Raw genomic sequence first — 26,442 nt, forward strand, 5'->3', positions numbered from 1 at the left:
TCTTGGTGGGGCACGGTGGCTCACGCATGTAATCCCGGCACTTTGGGAGGCCGAGGCGGGCGGATCACGAGGTCAGGAGATCCAGACCATCCTGGCTAACATGGTGAAACCCCGTCTCTACCAGAAATACAAGAAAAAAATTACCCGGGCGTAGTGGTGGGTTCCTATAGTCCCAGCTACTCAGGAGGCTGAGGAAGGAGAATGGCGTGAACCTGGGAGGCAGAGCTTGCAGTGAGCCGAGATTGTGCCACTGCACTCCAGCCTGGGCAACAGTGTGATACTCCATCTCAAAAAAAAAAAAAAGTCTTTCTTGGCTGGGCACAGTGGCTCCCACCTGTAATCCTAGCACTTTGGGAGGCTGAGAAGGGCAGATCCCTTGAGCCCAGGGGTTTGAGTCCAGCCTAGACAACGTGGTCTTTTTGGTAGAAATCCCATCTCTACCAATAAAACACAGAAATTAGCCAGGCATGGTAGTGCATGCCTGTAGTTCCAGCTTCCTGGGAGGCCAAGGCAGGAGAATGGCTTGAACCTGGGAGGCAGAGGTTGCAGTAAGCTGAGATAGCACCACTGCACTCCAGCCTGGGCGACAGAGGGAGACTCTGTCTCAAAAAAAAAAAAAAAAAAAAAAGATGTTTCTTGACTTCTGTTTTCGGCAGACCACATTGTGCCAACACCCAGGGGCTGCTGAGTACAAGCATCATGTTGATTGCACAAGTGGATTCACGAACAGGCAAGGACGTGACCAGGGACAAATGTGGAAAGGGGAGAGGACGTCAGAAGCAGAGATGCTTGCCATCCTAGAGCAGGCCGTTGGGTGGGTAGGGTGCGAGTCCTGCGGCCCAGGGGTTGGGTTTTACACTGAAGCAGGACAGCTGATGAAGCTAAGGCTCCCAGCAGGCAGGAGGTGGACAGAGACTCCTGTGTGAAGCACAGATATGCAAGGGGGTGCATCCTCAGTGAAAGGGTGGACTAGGAAAACAACAACAGCCTGGAGACTGTTCCTAAACTCAGCCCTCAGCAGAAGCCAACCCAGGGTCATTGCTAGAGGGATCCTCCGCCTTGACAGGAGCAAGCTTGAGGGGCGATGGGGGGGGGGCCCTGAAGCGCCCACAGTCCTGGCCCTGCTGGGGAGAAGAGAGACCGTGCTTAACTCCTGCTTAGACCTTGTTAAATACCCACATTAAGGTTAGCTACTACAGAAAGAGAGGAAGAGAGAAAATGCAGGCAACACCACAGAGACTATAGGAAGAAGATGAGGAGGACCCTGTGTTCAAATGTATCAGTAATGAGAACACAAGTAAGTGGATTAGAAACTGAAACATTCATAGGAGAACATCTAAAGCATCAAGAAACAACGATTAGAACTGGGCTTTTCACACGTGGGTCAGCGAGGCCTGAGAAGCTGGTGTGGTGATATGAATATCGGACAACCTGGCTTTTTGGTCAAAAGCCACTGTCAAAGATAGTTATTTTCCTAAGATGTAAAATGCATATTCCATAAAGAACAAAATAGAAAAGTTGCTATACTAAAATTTTAAACTCCTGTGGGATGTATTTTTTAAATCCTTAAGTGAAAAGCCAAGCCACAGACTGAGGGAAATCATTGTCAACATCTGTAACTGACAAAAAGATTGCTATCCAGAATAAAAACTCTTGCAAATCAATCTAAAAGGGCAAACAAGTGCAACAAGAAACAGGTAAAGGACAAGAGCCATTGGCTCCAGAGAATAAGCTGCCTCCCTCGGCCTTCATCAGGGAGACCTTGTCCCCACACCCTGCTCACGGGGCCCTGCTCAAGCCTCTGAGCCATGACCAGGGCGTCTCCACCCAGGCCCTGCTTTGTTGTCACTCGGACCTCTCTGCGGCCGTGCTGCCGCCTCCACTCGCTGTTCAGCTCCAGCTGTCCATACGTCCCACATAAAACTGCCCCAAAGACCTGGCCACCCCTAACCGCTGCTCTGTGCACCTGCAAAGCACCAGTCCTCTCCATGCCTCGCAGAGTTCTCATGGTCACATTCAGCTGCCTGCCCCCCTTCCCCCTGCACATGGGTACACACCGCACACCACACAAGTGCAGACGTCAGCTCTGGGACAGCACTGATGTCTGCATCGTTTTCTCCTGAATGCATCCCCAGCACTGGCCCAGGGCCTGATATTCAACATGGACTAAAAAAATAATGCTGAATGAATGAATCAACAAAATGTACATAAAACAGCTGCCGTTTCATCCCTTCAGAAGCCCAAGACTGAAAAAGTCTTTCCATACAGGTCCCAGTGTGGGGGAAGGATAGGAGCCCAGGAGGTATGGCTGGTAGAAGGGAGGCCAAGTGGGTGCAGCCCTCTGGAGGACGCTGGGCAGCGCCTAGTGAGATGAAATTGTGTGCGTCCAGCCAGGCATGGTGGCTCATATCTGTAATTCCAGCACTTTGCGAGGCCGAGGTAGGCTGATCACGTGAGGCCAGGAGTTTTAGACCAGCCTGGCCAACATGGTGAAACCCACTCTCTACTAAAAATACAAAAATTAGCTGGGCGTGGTGGTGGATGCCTGTAGTCCCAGCTACTCTGGAGGCTGAGGTGGGAGAATCACTTAAACCTGAGAAGTGGAGGCTGCAGTGAGCCAAGATTGCACCACACTCCAGCCTGGGCAACAGAGCGAGACTCCGTCTCAAAAAAAAAAAAAAGGAATTGTATGCGTCCTAACTCCACACAGGCGTACTCAGCAGAAGCCAGACTGGGGGTGAGGAGTGAAAATGCAGGAACTCCGTCTGCCTGAGGCCACAGAGCAGAGGGTATGGGGGGCGGGGTGGGGCAAGGTGTGGGGCCACAGATGGGAGGGCTGGCCTGGTCCCTGGGGAGGACATGGGAGTCTTACACCAGTGACCAGGACGGGTTTGCTGACGGGCTGCAGGGTGTGACAGAGGTCTGGCAGGGGCTGCGCAGACTCTAAAGTTGCCTGAAAGGAAACAAAAGCACAGCTCCCTGGGCCTTGGACTGCCATTTGTGCTTAATTAGACCCCAGCATTTTTTTTATGGCATTGGGGGATCTGGCCACAATCTGCCTGGGCCGGTAACCCCCTTCCCCCTTCCCATGGGCTTGTCATGCAGGTCCTGTGCCAGGCAGGGCGGACCCTGCATGACCCCGGACCCACAGTGCTCTCAGCTCTACCCTCCTGGCTTCTTACAGAATGGGTCAGGTCTGGGGCATCCTGAGAGCACCCGGGAGGGGCCCTGACCCTCAGTGACATGGGAGGGGGGCCTAGACCCTCTCTAGATGCAGTGCCGCTGGGCAGGAGCAGGGAAATGGCAGGCATTTTCTCCTCCTTCACGAGGCTTGCAGCTCTAGAGTTTTATTTTTATTGCTGCCTTATATTTAGTGGTGAAAGGCTGTCTTAGAATGCAGATTAACCAGCACACTCTTTAAAGGAAATAAAGTGCCTTCATTTGGAAAATCACACAGACATTCACAGATATTTCAATTTTTGCTAAACATGTACTAGCATGTCATGTACTTTACATCAATATTGCAAATTTAATACAAACCACAGTACAAAAAATATTTGAAAGCTTCCTAAAGGCACTGAGAAAGCAGTAGGGAGTTGCATTTATAGTGCATAGGTTTTAAAAATTCAACAAGTTGGTCTAGGTATTGAAAACTTTTTTCTTCCAGTAGAAACTGCAAAAATGTAAGTTGTATTGATCTTCCTTCCATCCCATTCCCACCTCATATTTGACTTTAATACTTTTTCAGCTATATAGGGAAAAGCTACATAAACAGAAAAACATGAACCTGTAATTAGTGCTAACAATGACATTTTAGAGAGAAGTGACACGTCCACACCTTCTATGTTCCATCGTCTTCCCCACTGTTTTCCAAGAGGGTTGTGGCTATGAAATAACGAAAGTGCTGACTTGGGGAGTTTTTCTTGCCACCAGGGAAGGGATGTTGGACACCTCGCTGACCCCAGGCTCTCAGGGCCGCAGCATTATGTGGGGTCCCCACACCACAAAACCGGCAGAGCCGACACCCATGTGCTGAGTGCAGCATCAGCACGGCATGGCCTGCCCGGCAGCAACCCACCATTCAATCTGGCACCTGGCACCAGGAGGGCCTTGGGTGGGGGCGCGTCTAAAGGTCTGGGAGGCTGCAGGGCAGGACGTGGTGAAGGAGCCTCCTGGGCAGGGGCTGCCGTCTGTGCTTAAGGAGGCCCCGGTGCTCCTTTGATGGCACTGAAGGGCCCGGCTATAATCTGCAAACACACAGCCACATCTCTGATTCGATCTTTGGGGCCTGGTGTTTTTTCCAGTGACAGCCGTTGGCTCCAGGACACTCAAGACCTGTGATACACAAGACTCTCAGTCACTGAGCTCCCTGCCCTCCTCGGCCCTGAGACTGGAAGAACAGCTGCCACGTTTGGGACCCAGGCAGCGCCCAGGCTGAAGGGAGCTGCTGAGGGCTGAGTTCCAGGACACAGGATGTGGCTGGCCCTCAGGACAGGGAACTCCAAGAGTGGAACATGCATGTTGATTGAGACTTTTTCAGGGATACAGCAGATCTGATTTTTAATTTTTTTGTAGAGACATGTTCTTGCTATGTTGCCTGGGCTGGTCTTGAACTCCTGGGCTTAAGCAATCCTCCCACCTTGACCTCCCAAAGCGCTGGGATTACAGGCATGAGCCACTGCGCCTGGCCTGCAGGTCTCATTATTAAGGGTGTTTCCATAATCAGCAAAGGAGCTGGGCACTTGGTTAGAATAGGAAGGACGTGGGAAACTTCTGAAATACCATCCTGGTCTTAAATCCATAAACGCCCCGAGGCCAGAGGTGTGCGATGCTCAGCATGAGAAATGAATAAAGAGGGGCTCTGTGCTAGCGTAGGGCCAAAGTGGGAAGTAGGGGCCAGTCCTCAGGTGCCTGGTCCTCACAGGTGCCTGCTCTCCGCAGGTGACTGACCCTTAAGTGGCTGGTCACCCATGGCTGGCCCCTGGGTAGCTCTGTCCCATCATGAGTTAGGCATCAGGTAAGGGAGAGACGGTGGTGGAAAGCCATGAGCACGTCTCACACCCACGACAGCACAGCACGGAGGGCAGCTTTGAAAGGCGCCCCCTGGCTAAGCAGTCAGTGAGTGTCCCCTCGGCAGGGCTTGGGGGTCACAGGAGGCCACCATGGATCTGGGACTCTGGGCTCAGGTGGTTGGCTGTTCTCTTTCAGTTCTGAGAGGAGATCCTTATCCCTATCCCTGCCACATGGGGGCAAACTGTCCAAGAACCAGGCCACTGAGAGGTACAGGCACTTGGCGTTGGGCAGAAGACCCAGTCCTGCCAACCAAACCTGGGTTTTGACAAACTGAAGGTGCATTTATCAAATGGCTTCAGCATTAAACCAGGGGCTAAGTAAGCACAGATCCCCCAAAGCCGCCGACAACATAGCAGGGTCCACACGGGAGGCAGAATGCACAGTGCGAAGGGGTAGTGGGTCCCTCATCCACCGGCTCCCGTGGCTCCTGCCACTCCCAGTGGAGCTGACGTCAGGGCACTGATGCCCTGTCCCTGAGGAGAGGGGCCTTCCCGCCCCCACACAGGTGGGCCTCACTGCCCGGCGGTGACTGCTACACCCTGATCCGATGCCTGCACCAGCCGAGTGGGGTTCCAGGCCACACCACGGAGGAAGCCTGAACTGTACCAGCAGCTGTAAGTTACCCGGGTTGGTGGATTGGTGACCTTCACTTTCTGACTTACGCTTTTGTATCCAAATTTCCTCCTCTCAGAATATATCGCCTTTACCACTGTTTTAATGCTGTTAATACTTGTCCATCTTGTCCCTAATCATTCTTCTAGGATGGCAATGGGAACCCTCATTTGAGTGAACCGTAGAGGCAGCCAGCCAGAGAGAAACCCCACAGACAGCACAGTTTCCTGTGTCTTCTCTCTACGTTGTGTTTCTCTGTACTTCCAAACCCGGAGTCTGTGAACTCTGCATTACGTGATGCACCAAGAGGCGGATTAGTAAGAACCGTCTGCGGAGACCCACTGAGAACTCGGGAGATGTCCAGAAGGAACAGGGGCTATCCTGTCAATTTCCAGTCCAGGTCTGGCCTCACACTCTGTCATGGTGCCACACAGTGTGGGACCCACGCTGCCAGCCTCTGCTGCCTGGAACTTTCTAGATTCCTCCATGAGTGGGCTCACAGATCCTTTCTCCACGAGTTGTATTTCTAATTTGCAGTGTGCTGGCCTCTGCAGCACACTGTGGCGATGGGCTGACTCTGCCTGCACAGCACAGGCCGGGAGCTGCAGGTGGCCTGGGAGGGCTGAGCTAGGTAGGTCACCCAACCGCTTCATCCCGACTGTGGACTTGGCGGCCGTGGGACGGGATGATGTTGTCCAGCCGTGATCACTTTCCTAAAGATTTTAATTCCTTAAAGAGAAATACTGTCATGCTTGAACAGATTTATGGCCAGTTTGCATTTAAGAACTATTGGGATATTTTACAAAACTCAGGATACGCTACTGCAAATCCTGCACACACAGACTAGCAGAGTGCGCATGCACAGCTCTGCAAAGCGCGTCTTAGGATGGGCTCTGGCCTGACCAGGCGCAGGGCAGCCCAGCCACTGACGCATCTGAGCGTAGACGGACGGATCTGGGCCTGGGCGGTGGTCACTGTGCTACGGGAGGAACGTGCACTCCGAAGCTTGGGGCGGGACCAGCGTTGCCAAGGCACTTTTGGGAAACATCCCAGGCACCGCTCCCTGGCTGTGAGTAGCCCACGGGGGTGAGTCCAGGGGCTCCCGCTTGACCACAGGGGTGGCCTCAGCACCTCTGCAGGCGCAGGACTGTTCGCCTCGGCCCCGTGCACAGAGCTGGTGGGGAGGCTCTGGCTGGGCAAGGCCGTGCATGGGCTCCAGGCAGGCACAGTGTGCAGGGTGGAAAGGGGTCAGCTCCCTGCTGCGCCCAACAGTGGCCCTGCCATGAGGCTGAGTCCCCCGCACGCCGTGCCCCAGGTGCGAGATGTACACCTGTTGCCGAGAGTCTGGCTCTGTTTTCAGGTGCATCCTGGTAGGGAAGGTGGCTGGATGGCTCCTGTCACTGGCCCCCAGCCACACCTGGCTGGGCACACAGCCGTCTGCAGCATCCTCAGACCCAGAGTCCTTCTCCATCTTGATGGGCACATCTAGCAGCAGCGTCGGACCGCACAGGTCCCCCGGAGGCATCGGCACACCCTGCAGCTTCACGTCCTCCATGGGATAGCCCCTCGTGGCAAAACGCTGAGCTCCAGGCTGAGGGAGCCGGTGCTGCAGGCTCCCCTGGGGAAAGTGGCAGAGGGGAGGGTGCACCTGGTCCTCACCGACATTCCGCACAGGTCTGCTGGTCCGGCTGGAGTAGGCACTGAGGGATGGGCTCGGCGGGTGAGAGACGGGCGAGTTCCTGAAAGTGCCCTGGACACACGAGTAGGGCAGGCAGGAGCCGCGGGGCGTGGGGCGCAGGCAGGGTGGGTCACTCTTGCTGGGCTGCAGCCTCGGCCTGGCACCATCCTCACCGTGCCTTCCCGCTGTCCAGGGCAGGGGCTTCGTGGGTCCTGGAGTCTCCCTGTGCCCTGTCACTCCGGAGGCCCTGCTCAGCATCTTGTGCTGCTCCTCCTCCCTGTCCCTGCAGAGAAAAGACGGGGCCCATTCGACAGAGCTGAAGACACCAGGTCTGGTTGCCTTGGGTGGGGGTCTCTAAGGGAGGTTACTAAATTAGGATGAGGCTGAATCTGCGGGGGCTGCTACACCGACCCCACACTGCACTGTCCCTTCTAACCCACCCAGCAGCCCAGGAGGCCGTGCCAGCACCCCCACCCCCAATGTGTGCCGGGGGTGAGTGAGGAGGGCCCAGGGTGGGGTGAGGGTGCAGGCTTCAGGGAGGTGTCTCTGTGAGGCCTATGCCAGCTGTCCAGTGTCAGCCACACCAGTCACTAGCGCTAGGGGTGGGGAGGGGCGGTACAAATTGTCCCATGGAACTGCACAGCAGAAAACACCGTGTCCAGCAGTTTCTGTGGCCAGGCTCTGTTACTGACCAACAGGACACCACATGCCTTGGGACTGGCACTGCATGACTGTGAGATGGTGACCTGGAGGGTGGGGAGAGACCCGTGGTGCACAGCTGGGCTGGTCAGGAAAGGGGAGGAGGCCCACCTGGGCGGTAGGCAGGCCCTGGGGAGGGAGAGGGAGGAGAGAGGGCTCTGAGCAAAGGCAAGCTCAGGATGGAGTCGGGTGACCCGGGGTCCAGGCGACAGGTGAGTGCGGGTCCCAGAGCCCACTGGGCATCCTCGGTCCCATCATCCCTGGGCCACTGCTGCCCGGGGTCAGTCCTCAGCGATACACGTGACTTCCAGCCCAGGAAGCTTCGTGGGCAGCTCCACAGAGAGCAAGGTTAGCTGTGGCTCGCGTGGTGGTCAAGGCCACCACCGTCTTTTTTTTTTTCTTCTTAATCACTCCTCCACCTGCTCTTTGGCTTCCACGGTGACTTAGGGAGCTGCCAGGGCTGGGGGAGGCTGCCTGGCGCCACTTACCCTGAGCACCCCTTGGGGTCGAGGACAAGGTTGGGGCTGCCCCGGAGGCACAGGCACGGAGCCCTGGTGGGAACCTGTGCCCATCGGCCAGCGTCAGTCTGTTCCCTGAGCACCAAAACGCCGCTTTCTCTGCTGCTCCTTCCTGTTGGGGTTTAGAGGGGGAGGAAGCCGTCACGGTGCGAGCTGAGGAGCTCCTGGAAGACGGCTGCTTGTTCTCAGCAAGGCAGGACCCGTCGGCTCCTCAGAAACGCACAGACCAGAGCCCAGGAACAGCACTGGTCCACGGCAGGGCAGACTCCGAATCTCTGCGAAATGGCTTCTCTGTGGAAAACGCCGACATCTCCGCTGGGCAGGGAAGCTCTCCAAGGGGCAGAAACACATTTTACCCACGTGGAAAAGATCAGGTAAGAAATGTTCTAAGTACCTGCTGAGTAATTGGGTTCTCCACGCGGTTCCGATTCGCACAGACTGGTGGCGGCTTTTACTCTGTGAGGAACACAGATAACAGCAAGATGACGTACGGATTAAACACGCGTCGATGGTAGAAATTAATAAGGACAGGTATTGCTGTCGCCCCTGAGCAGTGAAGACAGACACAATAATTGGCTCTTGTTTAATTCTTTACAGCGCGGAAAGTTATTTTCTCAGCTATAGAGTTACTGAAAATACTAAGTCATGTCACTTTTCAGGCCGATGAAGGGCTAATGAATTTGCTTCAGAAAGTGGAAGGATAAAATCATAGGATGATTTTTAGAGCTTATGTTTTTTTCCTGGATGGCCAGAAAGAAAATACAGTCCATTCTCATGACTCCAGGTAGTAATGTTCCAGAAAGTGAACACTGAGGCGAGTTGGAGACCAACTCACATGGGACACGTGTGTGTACCCACATACGCATCACACTGATCCGAATCTTAAGTCCCAACAACTCACCCTGGTAGATTCTATTTGCTTTTGCTTTTCAAAAGAGAAACAGTAAGTGGCACTGCCCCACCAGCAGGTCCCAGAGTTGAGTTCAAACCCATCTGACTGGCCCCACAGCCACAGCCCCTGCGCTGCCCTCCTCTCTGTCCTCTCGGCACCTCCAGGAGGGCCGGGACCAGAGGCTGAGTGGGGGCCCAGGTATAACACGAGACTCACAATGCCCCATGTATGGCCATGAATGGCTGCAAAGCACAGGGTGTGCTGACGTGGGGGTCCCAGTGAATTACGGTGAGCAGAGGAATTCACAGAATGGGCCTCAGGAACAGGGAGATCAAGATCATGTCACAAAACCCCTGTGGGAAAAGCTGTGGAAGACTGGGTGGCTGCTGGGGGCCACTGGAGGCTGCTGCCGCTGCCTCAGGGCTCTGATTCTGCAGAATGCACCTTGCACCTTGCACCACTGTGGCGCTCAGGACTGGTGGACCACAAGGTGTATCCTGAAAGCTGGCTTCTGAATCCAGCTCAGAGCAGGGTGGGGAGAATTCCGAAAACCTTCAGCGCGTGGGAGTCAGTATTCTTGGTTTTCTTCCCCCTTCTGAGTTTGAATAACATGTTTGTTGAGCTGAAGTTGTGTGCCAGCTTTATGTGCCTTGGGCTCCACCCCGCCCTCACAGCCCCACAGGGGGTCTCATCGTCCAGGCCGCTGGAGGAGTGCTGTGACTTTGGGCCCCATACCTGTGCCTGTAATCCCACACCTACGCTCCACCCCAGGGCCAGGACGACAGGGCTGTGCGCACACAGTGAGGTGCCAGGCCTGCCCTGCCTGGCTCTGACACCAGGGGGCTGCGTCCCCTCTGCTTCTATGGCTGGGAACTCCCAGGGAAGACCAGGCTTGCACATGTGCAGCAGAAACTCCATGGTGACTGTAAGCAGAGGACAGTGTTCCAGGGTTTGGGTGGTCCCTGTAGGTGCCGGAGGACCTGGGCCTGAGCCCTGCAGGGACCCCCGGGCTTTCTGTGTGCCTGTGTAGCATTTACTTCTTTTCCCTTTATCTCTTGCACTTTACATTTCCATCCTTTAAAATAAGGTACATGCATTTAATTTAAAACCTTGCAGAGATGTGTGGGCCTCAGCAGGCTGGCCCATGTCCTGGCCGTCCCTGGAGCTGCCCTCTGTCCACCCTCAGACAGCAGCAGTGAGGTGGGGCTGGCAGGGCCCAGGCAGAAGCCGCTCATGAGCAGAAATGAATAACGAACGTGGAAACCAACGCAGCGTGAAAACCTTCAAATAACGGCTGCTGCTGTCAGACTGCAGAGCTGTCTAAATGGTTATCTTAGAGCGGTCAAAGGTGAGGATGGAACTCACGCCCACAACAGAGAGCACTGTGAGTGCCGGGAAGGCGGCCTCGGGGCCTGCAATGGAAGCCCTTCACGGTCAACCCTGGACACTGAGCCGGCGGCCCCAGAGCCTCCAAGGTCCTCCTTTGCAGGCACCCAGGGGAGAAAGGGCCCTCGGCCATATCCTCTGCATCAGGAAGCCAGCAGGTGTGTGACGGGGTCCTCCCAGAGGGGTCGCAGTGGTGGGTCCTGGGGCTCCCATGGAGGGCACGGGTGTGAATACAGAGGATGCACTGGCCCGTCAAAGGCGCCAAAGAACGGGAGGGACGGCATCGTGCTGGGTGCTGCTGAGTCCCAGATCTCAAACTAGTTCGGGAGCCTGGACTCTGACAAGGTCAATCGAGACTGCATCTAAAAGAATGAAATTTAATACTAAGGGAAGTTAAGGAATGCAGGTAGAATCCAAAGTCAGACTACAAGGCCACGCACGTCACTGCAACTTAGGATCGCCCTAACGCGCGTGCCACAGCAGGTACATCAGTGAAGCCAGTGCCCAGAACAGGGCGGGGACGTCTCCAGTCCGCACGGCTCCACCTGCTGTGAACGTCCCGGGTGCTGTCCGCGCGCAGAGGAGAAGCATCGGAATCAGGACATATCTGGAAACCATAACCCAGGGGCAAGGCAAATAGAGCAGAGAGCGCTCAGCCAAGACAGGGCCATGGCAACCCCAGGCAGTGAGATTCGAGTCACACCAGGAAGAATCTGTTCTCAAGGTTCTGTCTGGACCCAGCAATGTTTTCTGTGTGGGGTTTGTGCAGCCTCAGCCAATCACTCCTGGGGGCCATGGCAGAGATTCCCACCGGGTTGGGGAGCTGAATTCGGTGCCTGCTAAGATTTCTTTCCCACTCGGTATTTGCTACCCACAGAGTGGGGAGGCCATGAACAAAGCGGGCTGCCCAATAGCGGCTGCAGGATCGCAGGGCAGGCTGAGCTGCGCTTGGTTACCAGGGCCTGGGCCTGCAGCGCCGAGTAGGACAAGTCGGGGGGTCTCGGAGTCACAGAGCAGGAGCACCTCACCAACAGCCAAGGACCCGGGGGCTGAGGGCCAGGGGCCAGGGGGCAGGGCCAGCCCAGACCACTCCTCTGCCCTGCATTCAGCCCCCGCCCTGCATTCAGCCCCCACCCCACCAGGCTGTCCCAGGAGGAAGTGGCAAGAGCAGTGACTTGCCCACAGGTGGCCGGGGAAGGTGTCCTGCACAATCCTCTGAGAGGAAGTTGGATCTTTGGCATCCTGGCAGCCCCAGCCCTACCTCACTGGTGTCTTCCCAGGAGGCAGAACACACAGTTTCTATACACACAGCATTTACATCTCTCCCAGCATGCAAGACAGACTTAACGCATTCTAGGAAACTGCAGACATGAATCCCCGAGGGCAGGGGTCCCCAGCCCCCAGCCACAGATGGGTACCCGTCCATGGCCTCTAGGAGCCAAGCTGCACAGCGGGAGGTGAGCCATGGGCAAGCGAGTGAAGCTTCATCTGTATTTCCAGCCACTACCCATTGCTCGCACGACCGCTGGCGCTCCCCCGCCTGTCAGCTCAGCTGGGCTGTGATTCTCACAGGAGCGTGAACCCTGTTGTGAACTGTGCATGTGAGGGAGGGCCCTAGGTCTGAGCTCCTTATGAGAATCTAATGCCTGATGATCTGTCACTGTCTCCCATCACCCCCCGCCATGGGGCCGCCTAGTTACAGGAAAACAAGCTCAGAGCTAGCACTGATTCTGTATTATGTCAAGTTGTATAATTATTTCATTATATATTACAACGTAATAAAACAGCAATGAAATGCACAGTAAGTAAGGGCAATGTGCTTGAATCATCCTGAAACCATCCCCCCACTCCCAGTCCATGGAAAAATTGTCTTCCACCAAACTGGTCCCTAGTACCAACAAGCTCGGGGACCCACAGGGTGTTTTCTACTTCTGAAAGGCTGAGAAAGCTGTGGGATAGGACTGGCTTGGCCAGGGACGAGGACCAGCTGGAGGGCAGCTGTGCCATTGACCCTCCATCTGCCCACCAGGGACGCATTTCTCCGGCATCTCTTGCAGCCAGGAACCACCTCCACTTGTCCATGGACAGACAGTGCGAAGAGCGGGCAGCCGAGAGGTGGAGAAAGGCAGGGGCCACAGCAAACCTCCCATTCCCTTGAGGACACAGGGTCAGGCCACTTATTCTGAAACTGGTTCTGTAACAGGATGATTTAGGAATGAATCGATACAGGCAACGTTTGGTGCCAGTTTGCAAATGAGTTTGAAAAACATTGTTTCACCTAATCGTTGCTGCCTATGTTGTGTGATGACTTTTACAACACAAAACTTACTTTATTACTGGCTGGAAATGAAGAAAGAAGACACAGAAAGTACTGAGCATGGAGGCATTTTGTGGTGGCTGCCAGCAGGCACCATGCGGCTGTGAAGGGCGAGTTGTACTCACTTTGCATCCGTGGTGGCTACGGTGTCTGCCCTGGGCTTTGCCCTCAGAAGTGCACTCCTCATTTTCATCTCCGCTGTGGAGGGGAGGAGAACGGGCGCCACGATGCAGAACAGCGACAGTCGCGGGGGGAGCACGGCTCCCGACGGTGCCTTCTTCTTCTGTCCAAACAGGAATTTCAGTTTTCCTTGAAACTGCATCGTCTGGTGTTTTAAAGATAGAGAGGAAGGCGTGTTCACAAAGTGCCCTGGCAAGGTGGTCACAGGACACAGAACTCAAGGATGTGACAGTGGCTGGAATTCACAGGGAGGCAGCTCACCATGAGCGGCTAGGGACAGCAGAGCAGCAGCTGCCAAGCCTGCGACTCCAGGGCCTGCGCAGTGATTCCATGTGCTTGAGTCATCCTGAAACCATCCCCCACTCCCAGTTTCTCTGGAGTCGCGGCGACTGCCTTTGATTGACCGGTTCATTCCTGCGTGTGTGCTTGTGCACGTTCATGTGCGCCACGCCATGCACAGGTGGGCATGAATTGCACCTGCGGGACCTGCCACCCACCCACAGCCGGGCCAGCGGCCAACCCTCTGGCAGGAATTTGCAGGAGTGGATTATCTCCAAAGATTGTTTCAGCTTTAACACGCCATTTACAAATTTTGAATTCTTCATTTGTAATGATAAAATTTAGGCACAACTTGGTTTTATTTATCTAGGGTGTACAGTGTGATTTTAAAAGCCAGCAAGTAACCTAGGAGTTTGTTATAAAAGAAAATAAAATATCTCTCTACAAACGGAAGGCTGATGTATCATTTACTTGTTTACCAAAGGCCTTCAGGGGTACTGCCTTCTATGGAAGAATGACCCCACAGTGTGGCTCCACCCCCTCTCTATCCTTATTTCATCCATCTATCTTTCCATCCATCCATCCATGTTTCCATCCATCCATTTCCCATCCATCTGTTCATCTTCCCATCCATTCATCCATCCACCCATCCATTCATCTATCCATGTTTCCACCCATCCATCATATTCCCATCTACCATCCATCCATCCATCCATCATCTTCCCATCCATCCATGCACCCGTCAATCTGTCTGTCTAGCCATCCATCCACCCATCCGTCTATTTATCCATCCATCCATCCACCCACCCACCCACCCATCCATCTGTCCATCCATCCATCCGTCCATCCATCCATCCACCTATCAATCTGTCCATCTAGCCATTCATCCACCCATCCGTCTATTTATCCATCCATCCATTCATCCATCCATCCATCCATCCATCCATCATCTTCCCATCCATCTATGCACCCATCAATCTGTCCGTCTAGCCATTCATCCACCCATCTGTCTATTTATCCATCCACCCATCCGTCTATTTATCCATCCATCCATCCATCCATCCATACATCCACCCACCCACCCACCCACCCATCCATCTGTCCATCCATCCGTCCATCCATCCACCTTTCCATTTGTCCATCTATCCACTCACCCATCCATCTTCTCATTCATCCATCCATCCATCTATCCATCCATCATCTTCCCATCCATTCATCCGTCATCTTCCCATTCATCCATTCACTCATCCATCCATCCATCTTCTCTATCCAACCATCCATCCATCCATTCATCCATCTTTCTATCTGTCCATCCATCCATCCATCTTCCCATCTATCCAACCATCCATCCATTCATCTATCTTTCCATGTGTCCATCCACCCATCCATCTTACCATCCATCCATCCATCCATCATCTTCCCATCCATCCATCCCTCCATCTTCTCATCCATCCATCCACTCATCCACTCATCCATCCATCCATCCATCCATCTATCCATCCATCATCTTCCCATCCATCCATCATCTTCCCATTCATCCATTCACTCATTCATCTATCCATCCATCCATCTTCCTATCTATCCAACCATCCATCCATCCATTCATCTATCTTTCCATCTGTCCATCCATCCATCCACCCATCCATCTTCCCATCCATCCATCATCTTCCCATCCATCCATCCCTCCATCTTCTCATCCATCCACCCACTCATCCATCCATCCATCCATCCATCCATTCATCTTTCCATCTGTCCATCCATCCATCCACCCATCCATCTTCCCATCCATCCATCCATCCACCATCTTCCCATCCATCCATCCACCCATCCATCTTCTCATCCATCTACCATCTTCCCATCCATCCATCCACCCATCCATCTTCTCATTCATCCACCCACTCATCCACTCATCCATCCATCCATCCATCCATCCATCCATCCATCCATCCATCCATCTTCCCATCTATCCAACCATTCACCCATCCATTCATCCATCTTTCCATCTGTCAATGGATATATTAAACAAATAATAAACACCTGCTGTGTAGCACTCACATAATTGGTGTGGGGGATTCAAGGCAGTGGTGTGCTGGAAAATGTTTAACATCTAGCTCTCCGGGGGAAAACTTCCCAGATATGCAGCGTTTGCTAATTTCTTTAGTATAAATATTCCCAACACGGCTGACTTCAAGCTCCCCAGTTAATTTCAGCCGAATCTCAAAGACTACCATTTTCAGCTGGCCCTGTGGCATGAGGGAGCTTCCATGACACCCGCATTGCCCAGACTGCACCACTTAGGGTGGAAGCTGGGAAGAGCTGTGAGGTCCTGCAGAGTCTTGGTATGTTCTCTGTCAATACAGGAGCCCTTTATGGTGCTGTGGATGAATGGATTTTAATGGGAAACAGAATCAGACACTTATTCGTATAAACCTCATTGCAACATTTTAGCGTCAATCTAATTTCTCTGGCTTATTTCCTCCATTCAGTTCTTTGACAATTTCATTTTAAACTATATTCCACTGGCTGCACAGTAAAATCCTTCCAATTTTGTGTCATCTAGAAATAAGAGTTTTTAATTAACCATGAATTGGTTATATAATTTTTTAAAATGAACAACATTCCTTAGCCAATAAAAGTTAAGTATCTTAATTTCCACAAAATACAGAACAAAATACCAATGGTGAAACCCCGTCTCTACTAAAAATACAAAAAATTAGCCGGGCGTGGTGGCGGGTGCCTATACTCCCAGCTACTTGGGAGGCTGGGCTGAGGCAGGAGCATGGCGTGAACCTGGGAGGTGGGGCTTGCAGTGAGCTGAGATCGCGCCACTGCACTCCAGGCTGGGCAACAGAGCGAGACTCTTGTCTCAAAAAAAAAAAAAACTTTATTGTCACTAGTTACCTAAATGAAAGCTGTGCCCTGGGGCATGTTTGTGGCAGCAGATCTAGGGCCTGTGGAGAGCTGGTCCTTCCACCAGGCACCCAGTGGGTGGGAAAGAGACAGAAACAGGCAGACCCACAGGTGCCTCTGCCGTGGGGATGGTCGGCACCCGAGGTCCCCAGGAGGTCATGGGTCCACATATGGGTGGAAAGCTGAGCCCAAGGGGCCTGCCCAGCTAGGGTGCTGGGGTGAGAGGGCCTTGTGGCATTGAATTGCAGCCAGGAGACAGCAGGGGCCACCACTGGGCCTCTCAGGGGCCGTGACCCAGGGTTGACTGTGCTGCGACCCAGGGGAAGTACAGTGCCTCAGGGGTCTGAAAGGTGGGCAGGGGTCTGGGACAGGGTGGGAGGCCTTTGCCCTGACATGTCCAATGGGGAGGATTTCTCTGATTCAATGAGGAGCTGGAAGAAGAAATAGTCAAATAGCACAAGTGAAAATCCCAAGTATCCGTTTGCAAGAGAAGAGGGTGAAACCAAAAAGCTCAGCAGAAGCCGTGGGCTCAGCCACTCATGCCAGCCACAGCCAGAGGCTCTCCCAGCTTGCCAGCCCTTGGCAGAGGTGGGGCACATTTTAAAAAATATTTTAATAAGTTACAAATAAAGAAACTACTAGAGTATAAACCTACTGCAGAGTTTTACATTTTCATCGACCTGGCTTGTCCACCACAGCAGGCCTCACAGTTGACTCATCACGCATCCCCTCGCATGCTCAGAGCCGTCAAGGCCCCATACCATCCCAGCGTGCACAGAGCTCAGCGCCAGCCCTCGCCCCTCTACCAGGGACACGTGGGTTAACGCCCCCACCTCCTCTTGCCCTCTGTTTCCTTCCGCCCCAGGGCAGAATGCACCCCAGATGTCGGGAGCCCCCTGCCAGGGGCCCACACACTCACCAGGAAGCCCGAGGTGCTGTCCAGCAGGCAGCGCACACGGCAGATGAAGCAGCGGGTCAGGAAGGCTGAGTACTCGGTGGGCGCGCCTGCTCCCCACTCCTGGGCCCTGAGAAGCCTCCCCAGGACGGCGTCATCTCCTGCAGACCATAGTGGCCAAGGGGCGTGGTGGTGGGAGAAGCCAAAACACACAGGTCACACGCACAACTGCATGCGCAGAGCACGCAACAAACACACCCATGGCTCTCATATGCAAGGTCATGTAAACCCTATCACCGCACGCTCCTCATGCGCCCAGCATCCTTCTAGACGTCGCTCGGACAAATTTTGCCTTCATCATCCCTTGCCTTTAAAAACATCGTTTTTAGTACATGCGCATGCACGACGATGGACCGATGGTTTCATCTTGCTTGTTTTTAGCTTTATAAAAGGGTCTTCCATGTAGGTGCCTGGGCTTTGCTGTTTGATTTAAGGTCAATCATACTGTCACATGAGGTGGTGGTGGAAACTTTTCGTGAATTATTTTAGGCTTCTGTGGATATATGCGAGAGAACCCAGGAGTCACCCTCTGCACAGGACCCCAGGCAGGTGTCGCCTCTCCTCAGAGCCCAGATGCAACTGTCCCAGCAGAGCCCCTGCCTGTCATTGCCTGTCAAGGAGCTCCACACCTGCCAGGCTCATCTTACCAGTCAGAGCCACAGGGAGGTTGGGGGCAAGCCCTGTGCAGAGGTCTTCTGTGAAAAGGGGCAACCGACTCTGAGTAGCAACCATCTTTCAGGGACTTTTATCGGATAACTCTAGTATGAAGCAAAGAAACTTCCTGGCAGACATGAGACTTGAGGGGAGTTTGCAAAACAAGAGGCCAGGACTGCAGCTCGTGATGAGGTGACAAGAATGGCGGTGACCTCAAGCCTGGCAGAGCCCAGGCAAGCAACCAGGAGTGAAGCACACTCGAGCCACACGGAGCTGGTGCAGCCCAACCAGAGGACAGCGAGGGACACGGGAGGAGGTCTCTGAAGAAAGGTGAAATGTGGCGCTAAGGTCAATGTGGAAGGCAAAGCACACCAAGAAGGCACGACAGGGTCATTTCCAGAGGCAGTGACGTGTTATGTGACCTGCTCTAGGTTTTGGTGACTCACTTGGACCCCAGACACCCACCTGTCTCCAAGGGCGGGGGCTGCCCAAACACCACCTGGGGAGGGTCCATGGCCCAGTGGAGCTGCCGGCAGAAGTCCTGGCGGTCGTCCACGTGGATGTAGTCGTAAATGTTCTGGTGCATGACGTCTGTCTGAAATAGCGCAGCAAGGTTATTTCAGCCTTACCCCAAGTGGCTTTACACACTTTATTCCACTGATGAGTAACCGAAAAACTTCCACTCCACTTGTCAAAGCAAGTCACAGCCACAGGGAAAGAATCCCACTGAAAAGACAGCACTTGACCCCGGGCCCCCGCTCCCTCCTGGGAAGACGCCTGTCTGAGTTGCCTGGAGCACCTGCCCATCCGTCTGCCCACCAAGTGGTGCCCACATCCAGCCTTTGAGGGCAAGCGGGAGGCTAAGAGACGGGCATCTTCTGGGCCACAGACACTGTGGGGCCAAGACATCCACTTTCCTGTCGACTTAGACTCTTTGTGACTCTGTTTCCCATCACTTCACATCTTATGGTTGGTGGTTTCCTCCTTCCTGACACCCAGGCCTCAACCTTCACCCACTTTCATGAAGTCTCAAGGACCGTTCACAGGCCTCTCTCTAGTCCGCTCTCCTTCCACCTGCTCAGAAGCAAATCTGGGCCTTGACATAGAGGCTGACCCTCACAGGCACCCAGGGTCCATGTCCGGCGACAGAGGCTGACACTGTGTGCCACGAAGACTGACTTCAAGGGGGACCCAACCGTCACCACTGCCCGTGAGCGTGTCTGCGCCTGAGGAAGGCCGGCCATCCCACCGCCCTCTCCCTTCTCCTAACTGAAGAAAGTCAGGCGTCTGCACCTGCAGCCTGGCCCGCACACTCCCACCCCGCCCCCGAATAATCAACCCTGCCAGGGGCTGCTAGAACCTCAGGACTCTTTCAGGGTGACCTAACTCTAAGTGGCATTTGTTATCATGATAATAACCAAGTGGTTCTTCCTAACTGGAGGGGAAGCTCCTTAAGAATCAAGACTTCAGAGGAACATAATAAACTCACCCTAAAGGGACAGCATCTTCAGGCAACCCAGTGGGAAGGACCCGCGGGGCTCCCGGAACAAGACGAGACACAGCCTCAGGAGGCTGGCAGGGGGAGGCCCTCACTCAAGGGCCTGGACTCCAACCGCCTGTGCCTCCGCAGTTCCCTTCTGAGAATGCGCCGTCACGGCGAGCCGAGTACAGAGCAACAGAGACCCCTCGGGGTGAAACGGGCCGCGCCAGCCTCCCCCAGTGCACTCCTCCGGGCTCTGCCATCATACAGAGGAACGGAGACCCCTCCAGGTGAAACGGGCCGCGCCAGCTTCCCCCCGACCCCGTGTACTCCTCGGGGCTGCCTTCAGGGCCTTTCTAAGGACTCGTAACTGGAGGGTAACCTAGGCCAACAAGCGCCCAATCAGGAACACACAGTTGGGTGAGTCACCTTCAAGAAAACACCCCGCGGGACCCCACCCAGATGAGGCCACAGGGCGTCGCCGGCACCCGCAAGGCTGTTTCTGCCTCTGAGTCGGGCGCCCTCCGTGTGGGGGCTGGTTCTGCGCCGCGGACTCCACGTGGAGGGAGGGTACCCGCCGGCATCCCCCTGCCCGGCATCGGCATCGCGACCGTGAGGCAGCTGCTGAACCGCGGGATGGGCGCTGTGCACAAGGAGGCCCTGGGTCTGCAAGGGCCTCCTGACCGGCACAGCCGGGCGCCAGCCGCAGCCTCCCAGGCGGGGAAGCTCCTCTTCCAGTTAAGGCTCGAACACTCCAGCGGCTGCACCTTCTGGCCAGTGTTTGTCCTTTTCCTCTTTATCTTTTAGTCACTGCGGTGGACAGGCCATGCTTCTTGCTACGGTTTCAACTTTCCACGTCCTGAACCATAAGAAGGACCATCTTGTATATTTCACGTGTTCAGCAGTGCCAGCGTGTGTGGCGTCTGTGGGTGCGCGGGTGCCTGCGTGAGTGCGTGCGTGCGTGCATCCGTGGGTGCGTGCGTGCAGGGGCGCGTGCGTGCGTGCGTGCGTCCGTGGGTGCGTGCGTGCAGGGGCGTGTGCGTGCGTGCGTGCGTGGGTGCGTGCGTGCAGGGGCGTGTGCGTCCGTGGGTGCATGCCTGCGGCCCGCAGGTGTCTCTTTCTGGAATCCCCACTGAGCTGTCCAGCTGCCTTGCCCAGTCCTTTCTGGGCCGCCTTTCATGCAAGGTGTCCCACTGCCATCCTGCCCTCCTGATGGACACCACGAGGCCCAACCCACTGTCCTCTCTGCGTGGGGAGGGCTTTTTCCTGAGAAATCTTTCCTCATAGATCTAGCTCTGTTGTTACTTCTGGAAACTTCCATCATGCCCTGAAGCTGTCTGTGGTGTGAGCCAGGACTCAAGACCGGCTTCCTCCTGCAGGGATGCAGCTCGCCCAGCGCCTGCAGCGCCGCCTCCATTCAGCTGCCAATGCCCCAGCAGCCAGTGTCTGGTGAGCTCCTCCCAGCCTCAGGGCTCCCTCTTTCTCCTTGACTTCCTGTTACCAGGGGATTGTCTTCCTAGGGCTCTGTTAATTCAGGGGCTAGGAAGCAATGCGGGGTTTAGGCTTCCATCCCATCCTGTTCCACGAAAACAGGATTTCCCAAACCCAGGACTTCACAGCTCTCTTATCATCAAGTAGCCACAGCTCCTCCTTTAGTGTTCACTCCGGATACTGGAATATTTCGCAATCAAAACCCGCTTCTCCTCCAGGAACTGCACGGTTCTGCTGCTCTATGGCGGCAGCCTCAGGGCCCGTCAGAGGGAGCTTAGCTACATAACCACCATGGCGTCCCCTACCGCGGCGTCGCCTCTCCTGTTTCCGCAGGGTCTCCAGGCTGAAGGACGCAGCGTGTGAGAAGTTTAACAAATACACATCCACAACCCAATGGCCAGAAAAGGGGATCCACAAGGAACGTTTCAGAGTTCTTATCCAAACCACTCTACCTCTGGGTTCCACATCTTCCAATCCACGTTACACCTGGGCATACGTAACACAAATCCACGTTCCACCCAGGCATACGTAACACAAATCCACGTTCCACCCGGGCATACGTAACACAAATCCACGTTCCACCCGGGCATACGTAACACAAAACCAAGGAAACAAAGACCCAGGTTTCTTTCCCCTTCTGAGTTAGAGATCTTACGACATTTGTTTCACAGCTTATGGAAAATGGTGTGGGGACACTTCCGGTAAAGGGGGTTGGCAACAAACAGAAACACCAACCCCATCAGCTCTTGCCGGCCAGCCTGTTGGTCCCCGTGCAGTAAGAGCTGGGCACCTTGGAGGGCCCCGGCTCTGCCAGGACAATGGGAAACACGGCTCCAAACACTCCTGTGTGAGCTCTGACACGTTTTAGTGCCAGCTTTTTAAAACTGAAACGCAGAGGAACCAGTGTCCAGAGGCAACCGACATTCCCCTTACACTTGCTGCCATCCCTAATTTCTTCATTTATAAATGTTGCTTAAAAGACTAAAACTCCCAGCCAGGCACAGTGGTTCATGCCTGTAATCCCAGCACTTTGGGAGGCCAAGGTGGGCGGATCACTTGAGGTTGGGAGTTCAAGACCAGCCTGGCCAACATGGTGAAGCCCTGTCTCTACTAAAAATACAAAAATTAGCCAGGTCTGGTGGCGCACACCTGTAATCTCAGCTACTCAGGAGGCTGAAGCAGGAGACTTGCTTGAACCAAGGAGGCAGAGGTTGCAGTGAGTCAAGATTGTGCCGCTGCACTCCAGCCTGGATGACAGAGCAGGACTGTCTCAAAAAAACAAAAAAGAAAAAAAAATTCCCATTCCTTTTAAAAAATAGATGCTTGCCCTCAGCCCCAACGGCCACAGGCAAAGACTTATTTCCCAGTAGAAGAGAGAGCCTCCTTCATCTTTGTGGTCATGGTCAGGGTGAGGCACACGAGGTCATCTGCAACCATGGTCACGTGGCTGGCAGCTGCTGCTTCACCTGGAGCCCTCACTCCCTGCATGTTGGGAATCTGGCTTTGTCATTGCAAGGCCTGGTGCCCCAAGCCCAGCGGTCCTGGGACTTCTCCAACTCACCAGTCACCAAGGCCTGGGCTTGCACCAGAGACACATGGCAGTGCTGGAGGCCTGGGTGCACCTGCTGCATGGGCACCCGGCTGTCCTCACAGTAGCTGGTGCTGCACCAGATCATGAGGCCCTACATCTTCCGGAGCTCGCTCGCTCTCCAGTTCTTCACCATGGAGTGCGCCTCCTCCTGCACCAGAGCAGCCGCAGTCCCGTGCTGGCGACCCCATGCTGCCCCACACCGAAATGGTCCTCGCATGAGTTTCCACAGGCAACCCTGAGCTTTGTAGGCCCCCGGAAGGTGAACCCCCAGCACCCTCCCTGAGCAGCCCCAGGCCTGCCCGAGTGCCTCATCCATCATCTCCAACCCCGCAGTCAGGTAACGAAAGGGAATTCAACAAGTGAGAAAGGGCTGCTGCTCCAGACAGGCGTGCGCAGCAGAGCTGGAAAGAGTTCTCCAACTGAGGCAAATCTGAAGACAGGGTGAAACGTAAATCCTGTTTAGGTTGAGGAAACAAAGTTCTGTGTTTTAATCATCAGTGTGGCATGTCTGCCCTAAGTCTGTCTTAATCTTTTAAAGTCTGATTCCTACAAAGTGACATCAAGATACACGGTGGGAGAAGTGGGAGGGGGAGAGCACGACATTAACATTATCCAAATCGTACAAAAACAAACCCTCCTTTCATCAAGACAAGACAGTCTTTATTTTAGCTTTACACCACCACTTAGGGAGTTTAGAATAAAATCATTTCCAATTTTAATATGCTGCTCACTCTAGCAGCTAACATTTTTACCTTTTTGTGCAAAAGCTTGCACACATCGGCTAACCATGCCTGTGGGATTCTAACTGCTCTGATTGACGAGCTCTAATGTTTGAGAGAACGAACAACTTCTTGAATCAACAAATGGCAATGGCAACTAAAATATACACCTAAAGCCATTTATTCCTCACTAAGCTTGCTGAGCTTGAAGACACTGAAATCATGCACTCACGCTGTGGCCGGGAATAATTGGTTCCTGACTTTTTGTAAAGCATTTTGCACAATAAACTCACACAAGCACAAAGCCGTTCTAATATTTTCATGAGATATTTTGCATAAACTAGAGGCAATGCCTGATTTAATGGCATTTGGAACCAATTTCCTCACAATCAAGGAGAAACTTTTTTTCTTTTTTTAACTTCTCATGCTTGGGGGGAAATGACCAAGCGCCAAGAAAACAGAAAGTCCAATTAGCAAAAGCTCTGACCTGGAATCAGAGCTGCTCTGTACGGCACCTGCCCCTGTCCCCAGAGCCGAACCCCGGAGTGAGACCATCGAGCCATGGCTAAAGGCAGCGGCTCTGGGTGCGACTGGAGAACTCAGGGCAGCTCAGGATGCAGTGACTAGAGTTGACGGTGATTCTGAGCATGCAAAAGGCAGAGCAAGCGGCCGTCTCTAGACTCAGGCCCTGCACACACAGACCACGCCGAAGCTGCTCTGCTTAGGTCGACAGAGTCACCGAGCCACACCTTCATGTCTGCCCACGTCCTGTCCTTCGAGTGCTCCCCTGTTCAGTGAAGGATGCACCAAAGCCCAGCAAACGCATACGGACCCACTCCACAGCTCTCTGCATGTAAAGGAAAAATCCCACGGGCAGCTCCATGGGATTGGAGCACAGAAGATGGAGATGAAGAGGATGCCGGGTGGCTACCCAGATGCTCGTGCCATCTGTGGGAATGAGGGACCCACCAGTCGTCACTCCAGGTCCCCTCTCATAGGGCACGTCAGGAGATGAAAGTGCCACAACTACAGACACCAGGGCACACTCAGCAAAGCCTGTGGTCACGCGGTGTCAACAGCAGCCGCCTAGAGTGATGTCCCTCTGTGGTGGGAGACGCAGCGCCCGGCACCAGGGCTTTTTCCAGCACTCCCCTGCTCAGTGGCCCTGTGGTCTGGCCACAGCCTGGCAGGCAGACACCGCTGCTGGCCATGGTGTGGGCACAGGAAATGAGGCTCAGAGCCATCGAGGTCGCTACTGGGACAGCAGAGCTGTGTCTCCACCCTGCACTGCGTTCCCAACAGGACAGTGGCCTGGACACCCCTTGGCAGCCATGCCCACTGCACGGTGCTTCCTCGCCCTGCACACAGCCATGTCCCCCTGCGTCCTCCACTAGGGCCGGCCCAGGTGTGCTGACGAGCTGCACCTTCACGTGGACGCTGGGGGAGAGGCCATCCGGAGGAGGCATCCAGTGTGCAGAGAGAGCCACGGTGCAGAAAACAAGCTCACTGCAATGAGCCCGGCGGTCACACGGTCCCTGCAGTTCACAGGGAGACCGGCCTGGGCTCAGAGGCAGGAGGTTGGACTTAGGGGCAGACTAGAGGAGCTGCTTTGCAGAGTCACCAGCAGGCAGCAGTGACTTCAGCTGTGGGGAAATTCAAAATCCTGGCTCTCATGGAAACTGGATAGAACTCTGTGCAGCCTCAGGGCCTGGGCAGACATGAATTCTAATGACTTGTCAGGGACTAGTGTGGGTGAGCAGGATGGTTTGTGGCTTCCATTGACTGCTGCCCTGCACAGCCCCTAAAGGCTTCCCACCTGACCAGGGGGATTCAGCCGTAGGCTTCCCACCTGACCGGGGGGATTCAGCCCCTAGACTTCCCACCTGACCGGGAGATTCAGCCCCGAGGCTTCCCACCTGACTGGGGGGATTCAGCCCCTAGACTTCCCACCTGACCAGGAGATTCAGCCCCGAGGCTTCCCACCTGACTAGGGGGATTCAGCCCCGAGGCTTCCCACCTGACGGGGGGATTCAGCCCTAGGCTTCCCACCTGAGCAGGGGGATTTTTCACTTTAATCACCCCATGTGCTGCCTCTCGCTCGGCGTGAATGCTGGCTCTGGGACCATTTCCTCACAGGCAGAGGTGCTGGGCACTGCAGGGGGGAGGGCTTCCCCTGGGGCCTCCCGCTCCACCGGTGTGCACCCCGCAGTGTCACAGCTTCCCCCAGCGCCCAGCAGCCTCCAGGTGCGCATCTCACCTGGGTCCCAAAGGGAAGCTTCCTGCCAGCCAGCCCTGGCCTGAACATCTTGGGAACTTCTCCACTGCCCAGGTCATGGCCCCAGCCTGTGCCACCGAGGGTCTGGCTCTCAGCCTCAGTGGGGCTGGGGTTTCCAAGATGGCCCCTGCCTGGGCCCTGTGCACACTGCTGACCTTCTGTTGCTGTATCTGTGTCCTCAGAGTCCTTTTAGTCCTTTGTTGCTGAGCTGGTGCTACTGGTTAACACTTCCTTACACTAAACCCATCGTAAGTCTTTCTATAAAACTGTTCAAATTTCTGGAGAGTTTCTGTCTCCAGACTGAACCCTAATACACAACTCTCTATTTTTCAAAGTTTTGTTTTGATCTTTCTCAAACATATCTGTTATTTTTTTCATCATATGCTGTGCTTTCTTTATACTGCTGCTTTTATCTTTTATTGTTTTAAATCTGTTTGTTTGCCAGTTTCCTTTGGACGGCTTTGTTCCTTAAGTTCTTCCAGGAATCAGGGTTTGTTTACCTGTCTGCTGGCTCCTGCTCACCATCTATGGCTTCCTTGGGTTTATTACTCGCACCGTGAGCTCATCTGCAGGGTGGGTATTTTTGTGGGATTGGCTTGTGAAAGTGCAGATAAAGGGCCCCATTTTTGCTTCTTTGGGTTCTCCAGTCATCTCATCAGTCTGCAGTATGCCTGAGATCCAGATCCTGGGAGTCCTTGCCGTGCAGTGGGAGAAATCTTAATTCTACAACCGG

General features: G+C 54.3%; 1 protein-coding gene across 2 annotated transcripts in view; it reads right to left on the bottom strand.

The window, feature by feature from the left end:
* Positions 1-3,416: 3,416 nt before the first annotated feature.
* Positions 3,417-26,442, bottom strand: part of LOC105463268 (aryl hydrocarbon receptor repressor) — an 89,425-nt gene continuing 66,399 nt past the window's right edge. For both annotated transcript variants that reach the window (XM_071099168.1, XM_071099170.1), the window contains 6 exons: positions 18,619-18,748; positions 17,464-17,600; positions 13,301-13,500; positions 8,975-9,036; positions 8,551-8,692; positions 3,417-7,646 (listed from right to left, as the gene is read on the bottom strand). In XM_071099168.1, coding sequence (XP_070955269.1) covers positions 6,665-7,646; positions 8,551-8,692; positions 8,975-9,036; positions 13,301-13,500; positions 17,464-17,600; positions 18,619-18,748 — 1,653 coding nt within the window. In that variant the 3' untranslated portion in view covers positions 3,417-6,664. The remainder of the gene's footprint in view (positions 7,647-8,550; positions 8,693-8,974; positions 9,037-13,300; positions 13,501-17,463; positions 17,601-18,618; positions 18,749-26,442) is intronic.

The sequence above is a fragment of the Macaca nemestrina genome, chromosome 6 (assembly GCF_043159975.1).
Source record: "Macaca nemestrina isolate mMacNem1 chromosome 6, mMacNem.hap1, whole genome shotgun sequence".
Taxonomy (NCBI): Eukaryota; Metazoa; Chordata; class Mammalia; order Primates; family Cercopithecidae; genus Macaca; species Macaca nemestrina.